General features: G+C 50.6%; 2 protein-coding genes across 4 annotated transcripts; both read right to left on the reverse strand.

Annotated features, from left to right (window-relative positions):
- Positions 1-882: 882 nt before the first annotated feature.
- On the reverse strand, positions 883-5,472 carry VPS25 (vacuolar protein sorting 25 homolog (S. cerevisiae)). The gene is made up of 6 exons (XM_005875708.2): positions 5,365-5,472; positions 5,007-5,152; positions 4,248-4,301; positions 3,789-3,877; positions 2,944-3,019; positions 883-1,490 (listed from the first exon to the last, which is right to left on the reverse strand). The coding sequence occupies exons 1-6, from the start codon at positions 5,415-5,417 to the stop codon at positions 1,378-1,380; spliced, it is 531 nt and encodes a 176-aa protein (XP_005875770.1). The 5' UTR covers positions 5,418-5,472; the 3' UTR covers positions 883-1,377.
- A 4,814-nt stretch (positions 5,473-10,286) lies between these two features.
- On the reverse strand, positions 10,287-11,598 carry RAMP2 (receptor (G protein-coupled) activity modifying protein 2). Of its 3 annotated transcripts, none has more exons than XM_014547287.1 (3): positions 11,296-11,598; positions 10,861-10,975; positions 10,287-10,725 (listed from the first exon to the last, which is right to left on the reverse strand). In XM_014547287.1, exons 2-3 carry the CDS (start codon positions 10,959-10,961, stop codon positions 10,470-10,472), a joined length of 357 nt encoding a protein of 118 aa, XP_014402773.1. In that variant the 5' UTR covers positions 10,962-10,975; positions 11,296-11,598; the 3' UTR covers positions 10,287-10,469. The 3 variants fall into 3 exon arrangements, with proteins under 3 accessions (XP_014402773.1, XP_014402774.1, XP_014402772.1); XM_014547288.1 differs by having other exon boundaries at positions 10,861-10,966; positions 11,320-11,597; XM_014547286.1 differs by having other exon boundaries at positions 11,320-11,595.
- Positions 11,599-11,724: the final 126 nt, after the last annotated feature.

An 11,724-nucleotide genomic window follows, 5' to 3' on the forward strand; every position in this document is an offset into this window, starting at 1 on the left:
CCCAGCCTTCGCCCCGCCCCCCGGCCGATATCCCTCTCCCCTACCCCTCCCCGCCCCGCGCACCCGCCTTCAGGCTCATTCCTGAGAGCTGGGTGCGAGGCCGTGGGGTGTCCTCCCGCACTCAGAGTGCGCAAACCTGTTTGGTGGGGGTGTGGGGGGCATGACGCTGGATAGGGAGAGGAAACGTGACCTCAGCTCCCAGGCCCTAGAAAGGGGGGGTGGCTACCACAGGCCTGCACGCCCCAGATAAGGTAGCGCCACCCCTCCTAGCCGTCCAGAGTAGCACTAGGCTGACAATACTGAGGTCAATGGAAAGGTCTGGTTTTCTCCGCCGCCACCATCCCTCCGCGCTGCACAGGGCTGGGAGTGTGCACCCCAGGACCCGGTCACCCATCCCTTCCACCTCCCTACCTTGACCGCAGCTTGGCCCTGATTAGAGTGGCTGTTTTTGCTGTGTGGGCTCTCCTTCCTCCCCCTTCTGTTTGCCAAAGTTTCCAATAAACCAAAGTCCATGTCCGGTTTACTCCCCCTCAGCTCTCCTTGGCCTCAACTACCTCACCCAGAGCAGATGGACAGAGGGAGGGGCTTCAGGGGAGTTCAGGACTTTCATAGGGGAGGTGAGGAAAGGAAGCCATTAAGTTACTCCAGTTCAGACACAGAAAGCAGTCTGTCCCCAGGCTGTGTTCCATCAGCACTCCCCCACACAGCCCATCCCGCAGATGTAAAACCACAGGCTCACTGGAGCCCGCCAACACTGGAGGACCTTTCCATTTACAAAGGCCATAGGCCTTCTCTCCCCTCTTCTAAGCTGGGATTCGCTCAGGGGTTAACACTTCACAGCCCTCCCCATGCCCATTCAGTAGTAACATCAGAGGCAGGCAGTGGGGTTGAGCTTTTTTAATATCATAAATCACTGTCCGGCCCCACCTCTCACTACCCGCCTCTCGCTTCTTGGGCCTCCTATCTTCATATTGCCTGGAAGGCTGCCTGCAGCCAGGGCTTCCACTATCGGAAGGATCCAGCACCAGCCTGAGAGGGGAGGCAACAGCAGCTACAGGGGTGGGAGTGGGGAGAGACAGAAGCTTGTATAGGCATGAGTGTGTGTGTGTAGTTACATATGTGAACACATGTAAAGTGCTGGGTTTACAGACCCTGGCTCAGGGACAATCTAGGACAGAAGAGGAGGTGGGCAAGGAGAAGCACATCTCCTCTCTGCCTCAGCCTCACCCTATCCCAGGGACAGACACATGGGGTAAGTGGACTGAAGCCCTTTGAGTCTGGGGGAGTCACAGATCCAGTCTGTGGGAACACTGGGTCTGTCTCCTTTTGAAAGCCCTGGAAGGGTAGGAGGTAAGGCGTAAAGGGAGACAGGTCTTGCTAGAAGAACTTGACGCCTCGGCCATCGCTGATAGTGATGATCTCTGCTTTGTGCTCCTGCTGAAGGGCCTGCAGAGCCCGTAGTAAGGTTGCCTCATCCAGCCCGTGGAACTCTGGACAGGGAGATAGGGGCAGTCAGGGACACTCAGGTCCTTGGGGTTCAAGGCCTCTGAGGAGAGTAGTCTAGCTGGAAGATGAGACTTTACAAGGCCAGGATATACATATGCCATCCATACTGCTGCAGCTGCCACCCATCCTTCCTGGGTACACCTGAAGAGTAAGGGGTGGAATGCCCAAGCCCTACCTCCGGTATCATCTTGATATGCCAAGGTTACGGTTTCAATCTCCGGTCAGGGTACATACAAGAAGCAATTAACGAATGCATAACTAAGCGGAGCAACAAATAAAGGTTTCTCTCTCTAAAATCAGTATTTTTTTAATTAAAAAAAAGTAAGGGGTGGAAGAAAGCTTTAGTCAGCATAAAATGAGTATTCATGCTAATTTTCCCACTCTTGATTCTTCTATCAGATTCAACCCCCACGTACACCCCAAATATGTCTGATGCCCAAGAGTGACACCATTTGCTTGCAAGCCAGAGGGGGCCTTGACAATCAAGCCTAGAGAGGTCAAGACCCTGTCCCTGACTGACCCTAGCTGCACATCTGTACCCATCATGAGGACCTGTCCTAACACAAAGAAGTATAGCCATACATCTGGCCAGCAGACTGTTAAGGTCCAGCACAGAGATATGCCCTTTCCTAGATAAAAAGAACAAGACTGGGAGCCAAAGGCCAGCTGAGTGTCTGGAGATATGGCATTATACTTCAGGGAGATGTGAGGCAGGAGGCAAGCCCTGACAGGCTTGCACACATCATCCCCTGCGGGGGCCCAGCTCTTAAGTCAGAAAATTTGCTTTCTGAGGAAGCCTCCAGCTTTGCCCAGCCTGAGCGGTGAGCTGGGCAAGGCTGCAGCACTGAAGTCATAGGTGATGGTGAGAGTAGCAAGCAGAGGCCTGCAGAGCAGGGGGAAAGAGCCAAGAGCTATATAAACTCTGTTGGGGCAGTCAGGACCTGGCAGAAAGGGGAAGCATCTCCTTCCCCCCAAATCAAACGCTATGCAAATCGTTGCCTGGCTGGAAAACAAAGTATTTAAAAGGGCTGAGGGTGTTGGCCCAATCCCTTCAGCTAAGGCCCACAAAGCTTGAGCCCTCTATGAGAATAAAGGGTGAAAGAAAGCCTGAGTCAGCAAGGAATGAGATTTCAAGCTTAATCTCCTGCCCTGGTTCCTCATTTGGTGGCTACACCCTTAATTCTTAACTTTTCATGGGTCACAGATGCTCTTGAAAATCTGATAATACGGACTCTATTCCTAGAAAAATACACATACCCCCCACAAACAAAACTTGGGTGTTTTGTATGTGAATTCAGGTGGTTTATGAAAATAATGGCTATGGGCTAAGTAGTATTTAGAATTCAGAAGCAGAGAAGTGGGAAATCTGAATGTCAATTAAACAAGGACTGGAGAGAGGATTCAGATGGCAAAACCGGGGGAAGAGAAAGGCATTACCCTCATCCTCTGTGTCTTCCCCATTGGTCAGTTCATACAGGGTGAACACGGAGTTGTTCTGGCCACTCCTGGAAACCTATGGATACAGAAAATGGGGATTGAATAAGGACCAGGAATCTCTTGGGAGAAGGTAAACTGGCAGCTCCACCTCTCTGACCCAGGAATGGTACCCAGTCTCAAACCAGGGTTGTCACCTCTGCAGAGAAGTGGCTAAAACCCACAAGCCATACAGGTGCTATATTTATATGTGTACACACACATTTGGAACCACTAAACCACAGGTCTTCACGTGTCTGAGGATTGACCTCTCATTCTGGTTGTTTTCCTGTTCAGGAATGGGTGGTATGTATTTGTTATATTTGGGTTGTTGATGCTTCTTACCCTCCTTTCTCTCTTGGGAATGTTTAGAGCTGGTGGTGGCTAGGAATTTGGGAGACAGAGTCTGTCCCCACACCCACATTGGTTCAGAACATCGAATTCATATTGTGGACAGCCCCATAAGGGTGCAGTGGGGGAGCGGCCCCATGTGTTTTTTCCCCCCTTCCTTTCCCCATTTATCTCCTGTGGCCAGAAGCTCCAGCCAACAATAGTACTCGTGGTTCCCAGTACTGCATTCTCCAAACATGGCCTCATGTAGCCTCTGGTATCCAACAGGCAAAGAAAGGGGACTTCTGTGCAGCCATGGACATTGAGTCACTGACAGAATCTCGCCTGGAAGACCTAGACTTCCTCTTTCTGCCCCCTTCCACTACGCTCAGTCTGGATCTGGGAACACCAGGTATCTGCTGAGCACAGACACAGATCTGCTTTGCCATGTATTTGTCATTGCAGCAGAATAGTCTCACCCACTGATAGATGAGTTTCCCCCATTCTTCTGGCCTCCGCCACATGATCAGGAAGCTAGACTTGTTCTTATCCAACCACTCCAGGTTCCCTGCAACACAGATACTTATGAAAGCATCAGCTCTAAGAAGGGACAAAGAGGCAATACCAAGGAAGAACAGAGTAGAAGAGACTCAGCTTTCAGAAAGAGAAATTCAAAATCTGTTTTACTACTGCTGTCTGCAAGGCACTCGTTCTCCTGTTCTCCTTCTATGTCTCTTTGGGTCTCGGGGCACAGAGGAAGAGATTTTAATTTGTATACCAATGGGGGAGGGACCTAGGGGATCAGGCTGTCTACTGGACCGAGAACTCTGGGCTGCAAGCAAGGGGAGAGAGAAAAGCTATTAAAAGTCTTGTGTTTATCTGTCCTCAGGAAAAGCCAACTAAGAGGAAAAATAAGAAATTTGAGGAATTGAACCCACCTTTCTTCCTCAGTTCCTCTAATACAACCTGGATTGATTCCATGGGGAGCTTCCCTGGTTTAAGGTTAAGGGATTGACATTAATGGAATAAACGGGGGGGGGGGGGGGGCAAAAATAAAAATTCGCAGAGCCAGTCGCATGCTGAGAACCACCTGCCCCCCACCACTCCCTCCCACATACTCATATGTGCCGTTCCCCAATGGGATATACTAATAAATTGGCATTTCTTAGACACTGGGGGAAAGAAGATAAAGACAAACTATTCCAATTTAAAGGAAGAGCTTTACAAAATGAAATGTACTGTTTCCTCATCCTCTGTCCGCTCTCCTTCCTGCACAGATATTTTAGGCATGAATCAGGCAGCAAAAACAAATGACACTTACTTCCTGGGAGAATAGGAGCAGGTAGAGAAAGTTACTAAAGGTAGTACCTGAATTTGAGCCTCGCAATGACCAGGACAGGAAACTCAGAGTCCAAGGGGCTCAGGTTGGAAAGCTGGGGACTTGGCTTCGGGGCAGAGGTTCTACGACCTGAATGACAGCTGGGAACCCATCGCTGCCTGGGACCAGCGGGTTTGCTGCTGCATTTGGATTTGGGCGTGAAATGGATGCCAGCTCCATCGACTCGCTCTTTCCCACGGCCAGTGTGGATGGGAACCTGACTACTGTGGGTGAAGGGTGTGTGTCTGTGGAGTCCGGGCATGTGGGAAAGTGTGGACGTGCAGGTGTGGGGGCTGTGGACGAGGCTGAGGGAGGATACGCTGTAGCTTCACGTTGTTGAAGAGCGGGCTCTCCTGAGCTTCCATCACCGTCATGCTGGCCTGTTTGTGCAGGCGGCAGAAGGACAGGACCAGCGAACACCACGCGGCCAGCTGCTTCTGCCGAGTGTCCACGTTCGGCTGCAACCTGCCGGGTGAAGGGGTGGGGTGCAGAATTACGGGGAGTGAGAGGGCGCGAGGCAGCCCTCGCCGGAGGCGCGTTTCGGGGAGAAAATGAGAGGCTGAGAGTGGTGGCGACCGAGTCCTTCCTCCCCCTCCCCAGGTGCAGGGTCGGGGCTCAGTCCAGGGCCAGGGGAGGGCAGGGAGGCACGGCGGGGCTTCGCGGGGGCTGAGCCTCACGTAAAGAAAGGCGGGAAGCGATACTGCCACGGCCACTCGAAACTCATCGCCATCGTAGTAGCCCAGGAAACCCGGAACCTCCCGGCGAGGGACTTCCGGTCTCCGCTTCCGCACGTCCTGGCAGAAAGCGCAGCAGAAAGGTTCCGGACCCTTGTTGGGGGAGACGAGCAGTCTAGGGAGGGCTCTTCCTCTTCTGCCAGTCCCTTGCCATTATCCTAAAAATCCTTTCCGTTTAGAGCAGAAGGTCCCTGAGAGAAGCCTGGCTCAACCCCAGAGAAGGGCAGTGACTTCCTCACAGCAGCATAGTTTGTTCTCAGAACTGCAAGCAGAACCCCAGGTCCCCAGCTCCCAGCCTAGGATTGTGTCCACTATGCTGGGCTTCTTTCAATAATGACATTTGTGTCAAATGCCATTTAAGTTAAAAACCTCACATTTCCCAATCTCTTCGATTCCTATGTCCTTTGACTCTACCTTTCCTCAGTCTCCTGTGCACCCGTGGGAACACGTTTGTAGCTGGAAACGGCTCTGCTTCCATGGTTCAGAGCAGCCATCCTTGACCACAGCCATCCATCTCTGATCTCTCTCCCGTTCTCACCTTCCTAGTCTCAAGCTCCAGAGCCCTTTAGGTCGTGACTCCTTACCTAGAAGAGACTACTCAATTCTGTCCCCTTGTCTACCTACCTGCTGGTCAGTTTCCAAACCAGATTGTTGGTCCCTGCCCACCCACACCCCCTTTTTGTGTCACTCCTTGGCAGGGGAGTATGCCTAGAAAAAAAATCACCAGAACATGCTGACTGAGACCCAGATTCCATGACTAACCTCATGACTGGACTCTCAGTGCAGCCCAGTGGCCCTTTGTATTTTTATTTATTTTAGAGGGAGGGAGGGAGGGAGGGAGAGAGAGAGAGAGAGAGAGAGAGAGAGAGAGAAACACTGATTTGTGAGAGAAATATCGATCAGTTTACACCCTAACCAGGGATTGAACCTGCAACCTGGGTGTGTGCCCTGACCGGGAACCTAACCCACCACCTTTTGGTGTACAGGATGACGTTCTAACCAACTGAGCCATGCTGGTCAGGGTTGTATTTTTTTTTTAAATAAGAGTTTATTTGAACCAAACCGACAACATATGGTGGGGAACAAGCTCTCAAATGCTCCCAACCCTTTGTCTTTTAATGACTCCCTGTCACATCGCTCAAGGTAACTCTTCAAAGTTGTCCACTCATCAAGCCATGTCACCTGTCCCCGTTTTCCTCCTCTCTGCAGAATGTCCTTCCCCTCTATTTTATGAGATTGCAGCCGTGAATGTGAACTTATTAATCTTTCCCTCTCCATCTGTCAACACACTTGATTTGTCTCTCAAAAAGTCTTCTCTTTTACTCCTTCCTTTTGGACTCAAAGGAAGAAGTGCTGCTCTTCCTTTACAAGGCCAATCCTTTGGCGTATCTTCTTGCCTCTCCTTTCCAACTTCCTCCAGGACTTCTCTATGCATCACCTTCCCTCATCTCCTTTCCCCTGCCTCCTCTCTGCTAGTCTACAAATATGCTGAAGTCATCCCTATGTTGTGTCCTAATCCGAAAGAATATATGCACCCTTATGTTCATTACAGTGTTATTTACAATAGCCAGTATCTGGAAACAGCCCAAGTGCCCTCACAGTTTAATTCTTGGTCGGGCATATGCCCAGGTTTCAGGCTCAATCCCTATTAAGGGGCGTGTGGGAAGCAGCCAGTCAATGATTCTCTCTCATCATTCATATTTCTCTCTCAATCTCCCTCTCCTTCTCTCTCTCTCTCTCTCTCTCTCTCTCTCCCCCTTCCTCTCTAAAATCAATAAATATATATATATTTTAAAATATGTAGTGTCCTTGACTTTGCCACTCTCTCAATTTCTTGTCTGATCTCTAACATCTTCCCCACCAAAATCCATTCTTCATTGTGCACAATTCCTAGTTCACAGAAGTACCCAACAAATATTTGTTGAATGAACGAATGAACTTTGCAATTGATACTGTTTTTTCAAAGGGCACCATCTCCTTTGCTTCCAGGGCACTGCTTTATCCTTGGTCTGCTACTGTCTCTCTGATCTTTCCCTTTGTCTCCCCCCCCCATTCTTTAATTATGGGTGTTTCCTAAGAACCCAACTTCAGTCTTCTTTTCAATACACCTTCTCTTAAAACTTTCATCCCTCTCATGGATTTATATGACATTTCTGTGCAGAATACTCTTAAACCTGTGTTTCCAGCTCCACCCTCTTTCTACCACCACCATCACCACTCCCATTTCTAACTCTCTGTGGGATATTACAGCTTGTTCCATTGTTACCTCATATTGCATATCCTTTTCCTCAGGCTAACTCCTGTTAATGGCCCTTTTCTGTTCTTACTTCCATCATTGTCCAAATAACTCAGGTTCAAAGCCTGAGTCAGCTCTAGTCTCTCTGTCTGTCACCTACTTCATATCCAAATCCTGTTGATTCCCTCCCCTGTTTTTAATCATCTCTCCTACTTTTTAATTATTTTTCATTTCCCCATTCATCACACTTTTGGTCCATGTCCTATTTTTCTCAAGCCTGTATTATTACAATAGTTTTCTAATTCATCTCCCTTTTTACTCTCTCCTCTAGGGGAATGCACTCCACCTACCGTCAATTCATATAGCAACTCTACAATCACCCTCCTGTGATCTTAACTCCTGTGATCACACCTTTGTTAGATGTGACCCTTCCTTCCTTTGCACTCGTACAAACATTTGGCTTGTATTCTTTGCATGACTTTCATCACACACTCCATTGTTTTTGTTTATTTGCACATGTCCACTCCCTTACTAGATAAAGGCCATTGAGGGCAGAAACCAAGTCTTAGCTAACTTCCTTTTTCAAAACAATGTACCATACAGTGTCTTACACCAACATGCCTTTGATGTATGTTAGCAAAATGCATGAAGGTAAATATGGGCCAAGAAAAGCATAGATATATCCTTGGAGGAGACATATACATTCATGAAAACAGCAAAGATTTATCTCAGGTGAAAACTCAAAATGTCCAAGGGAACAGGTGTGTCTCTAGAGAGACAAATACGTCCTGAGAGGAGAAGTGTGTCTCAGAGAATGAATACATGCATTCCAGAAAGCAAACACGTATGTATCTATGGAATAGACAGGCATGTCTAGGAAACGGATATGTATATTCTCAGGGAGGCAGATATTTCAACAAGGAGTGAAGGAAGTTCCTGAAGAGGCTTTAGGTGCCACACGGAATAAACAGGTGTCTTTATGGAAAGCAAAGTTGTTCTCTAGATATTTTTGATGACCTTTGTTCCAAGGAAAATTGGAGGTGAAGGTTCTCTGGTGAGAACTGCGCCTCACTGTCCAGGGGACCTACAAGAGTGTCCATATGTCAAAATGTTGAGTCAGAGACTAAATATGTCCCCAGAAAGTGGTGTGGATAAAAAAGCGATGCTGTAATAAATCATAAATTCCTAACTGGGGAGGTCATGGTGGGTAGTCACACCCTAGGCATATAAATTTCTTGCCTTAAGCAAGCCAGGCCCATTGTTTTTGTGCATCCAGGTTAGCACACCTTTGAAAATGCCTCGTTCCAAACCCCTCCTTCTAAGATGTAACCACCCTCACCTTGCTGTCTCCCACCTTCACATAATCTTCCTTAAATCCCCTCCTTAGTTTCAAATGCATGAAAGAAACTGCAAAACTGTTATTCTTCAGAGCATTTGAGAGCTTGCTGCTGGTATATGCCGTCAGTTTTGGCTCAAATAAACTTGATCAAACTTTATATTTATTTATTTTTTAGATATATTTTTTATTTTATCTTTTTTTCAAATACATTTTTATTGATTTCAGAGAGGAAGGGAGAGGGAGAGAGCGATGGAAACATCAATGATGAGAGAGAATCATCCTCCCGCACACCCCCATCGGGGATCGAGCCTGCAACTCGGGCATGTGCCCTTGACTGGAATCGAACCCGGGACCCTTCAATCCACAGACCGACACTCTACCCACTGAGCCAAACCAGCCAGGGCTAAACTTTATTTTTTATTGTTCACACTATTACAGATGTCCCCCATTTCTCCCCTCTTGCCCACCTCCAACCAGCCCCACCACCCCTCAAAGAAACTCTTTTTAAAATTCTCCACAGGTTTGGACATTTCTTATGTCGACAGTAGGAAAGTGTCTTAACGGAGCCCAAGTCTGACTCAGGAAGCCGGTAGAACTAGTGTTTGCTATGGAGATGACAGGTCTCTGACCTCAGGGTCCAATCTCCTGTTTTGAGCTTCTTCCACCACACATCCATCTTCTGCTTTTTGGTTTAGTGGACACCAGGGGGCAGTGTGCAGCCAGGCTGTAGGCCACACCCCCGGGGTCCAGGACCATGTAGGATGAGGGCCAGGGACCTGAAGGGGGAGTCCTGTGGTGAACCTAGATCCTCCCATTGCCTTTACCCTCAATCCTGACTGAGGTCCTTAGGGGTGGACTCCAGTTAGTCAGATCACAGTTCCTGTTCGAAGTCTCTAGAAGTGAACTGAAACATGAAAGGGGAAAATTCGGAACTCCTGGTTGGCCCCCCTTCCTTCTGGTAGGAGTCACAGCCCAGAGTCCTCCCTCGCCCCTCCCCCCACACCTCCCCAGCGGCTGTCCAGACCGGAAGGGAGTCTTTTCCTGCAGGCTTCCTGCAGCTGGGTTTGGATAGGGGCAGGAAAGGCTCCACCTTGGGAGGGAGGAATGTAGGAGTGGAGCCTTCAGGTGGTGGTGGGGAGGGGGGGTGCCGGCGGAGGCCTGTGGGGGCCGGTAAGTAAACAAAACAGTGGGGCTATCAGATTCTTGCGGCTCTGTTGCCCAGAGCTGGGGGCCTGTGGACATGACAGGTTCTGTGAGGGACACAGGCCCCACTGGGATAGGGAGGAGGACGGTGTACAAAAGAAACCTTTTATTTTGAAAATTGCAGAACTGGTGCCATGACCCTACCCAGCTCCATTCCCCCAATCTCAGGCTCTGTGTGCAGTGAGGCGAGAGAAGGGGGCAGGGAGACGGGGAGGGAGACCTGGGGGTGGCAGGGAAGGGAGGGGTGGCTGCTGAGAAACTTATGCCACCCTAGGCCCGGGCTTCGCTGTCTTTACTCTTCCACACCACAAGGGTGACCAGGAACGGGATGAGGCAGATGGGGGCTATGATCATGGCCAGGAGCACATCCTCCGGGGGGTCTGAGAAGGTGGTCTCCGCCAGGGTGCAGTTGGCAAAGTGGGTCTGGTGAGTCTTAAAGATGATCTGTTCCGCCGAGGGATTGGGGAAGCCCAGGCCAAAGCGTTCCGCTTCTATTTCCAAGCATTCCTGCAGGTCGCTGTAAGGCCTGCGGGCAGAAGAGGACTAGCGTGAGGGAGGGATTGGGCCCACAGAGAGGAGTGCCCCGCATTTTCTCAAGGCCCCCCCACAAGGAGCAGGGCGCCCACCCCTGGCCCAAACCACCCTCCAGCCTGGCCCCTACCTGCTAATGATGGCCCAGTCGCACCAGTCTTCTTTGATATCCTCCATAACATCCTGGTAGCCTTCCCAGCAACTTGAAATGCTCTTATCGTACATCTCCATTTTCCCTGTGGGCACTAAGACTGCACAGTGACCACCCCCCGCCCTTCCCTCCCAGCCCTCTGGTCCAGGTCCTTCCATTCAGGAGTCCCTGTCCTTGTCTTTAAACGGAGGCACTGCCCGGACAGCCTCAGAACGTTTCCCAAACAAGACCCTTCTGGCTGAGGGACAATGCTGGTGCCCTCCACGCGCACAGCCCTTCCCAGACTGGCAGGAGTTTCCGCATCCCCCTTTTTCTGGGGTCTTCTCACCCCCTGTGAGGTGGCCAGCTTGGGGGCCTGCCTTATGGGAAAGGAACCCTCCCCACGGACTTGCCTCTCCTCCTGCCCCAGCACACCTTCCACAGCTGCTGACCACTCACCCTCGGACTCCAGGCTGCCTGCGGTGGTCAGATGCTGAGCCACGGACCCCTGGAGCTTCAGGGTGGCTGTGGGCAGACATGGGAGAGGAGGTGGAATCGTTGGGTCTGGGCAGTGGGTGTGAGTCGGAGGCTAAGACCCTGGGAAGTCAGAGCCAATCCCCGAGGAGAAGGAGGCGTGATGCGCCCTCGGGGTGCCTCCGTGGCCAGAGGAGAGGGTCTGGGACCAGCTCCTTCCCACCGGCATTCGGACCCCGAACACCTCTCCTTCTCGCCACCCCAGACCTTCCACCATCTCTCCGCCGGGGCCCCGCCCCGGTTTCCCCCAAGTGGGAAGCAGCTTGCACGGCGCCCTGACCGAGGTGGGGCTACGGACAGATCGCAGGACAGCGCTGTCCGCACCCACAG

The sequence above is a fragment of the Myotis brandtii genome, unplaced genomic scaffold (assembly GCF_000412655.1).
Source record: "Myotis brandtii unplaced genomic scaffold, ASM41265v1 scaffold469, whole genome shotgun sequence".
Classification (NCBI taxonomy): domain Eukaryota; kingdom Metazoa; phylum Chordata; class Mammalia; order Chiroptera; family Vespertilionidae; genus Myotis; species Myotis brandtii.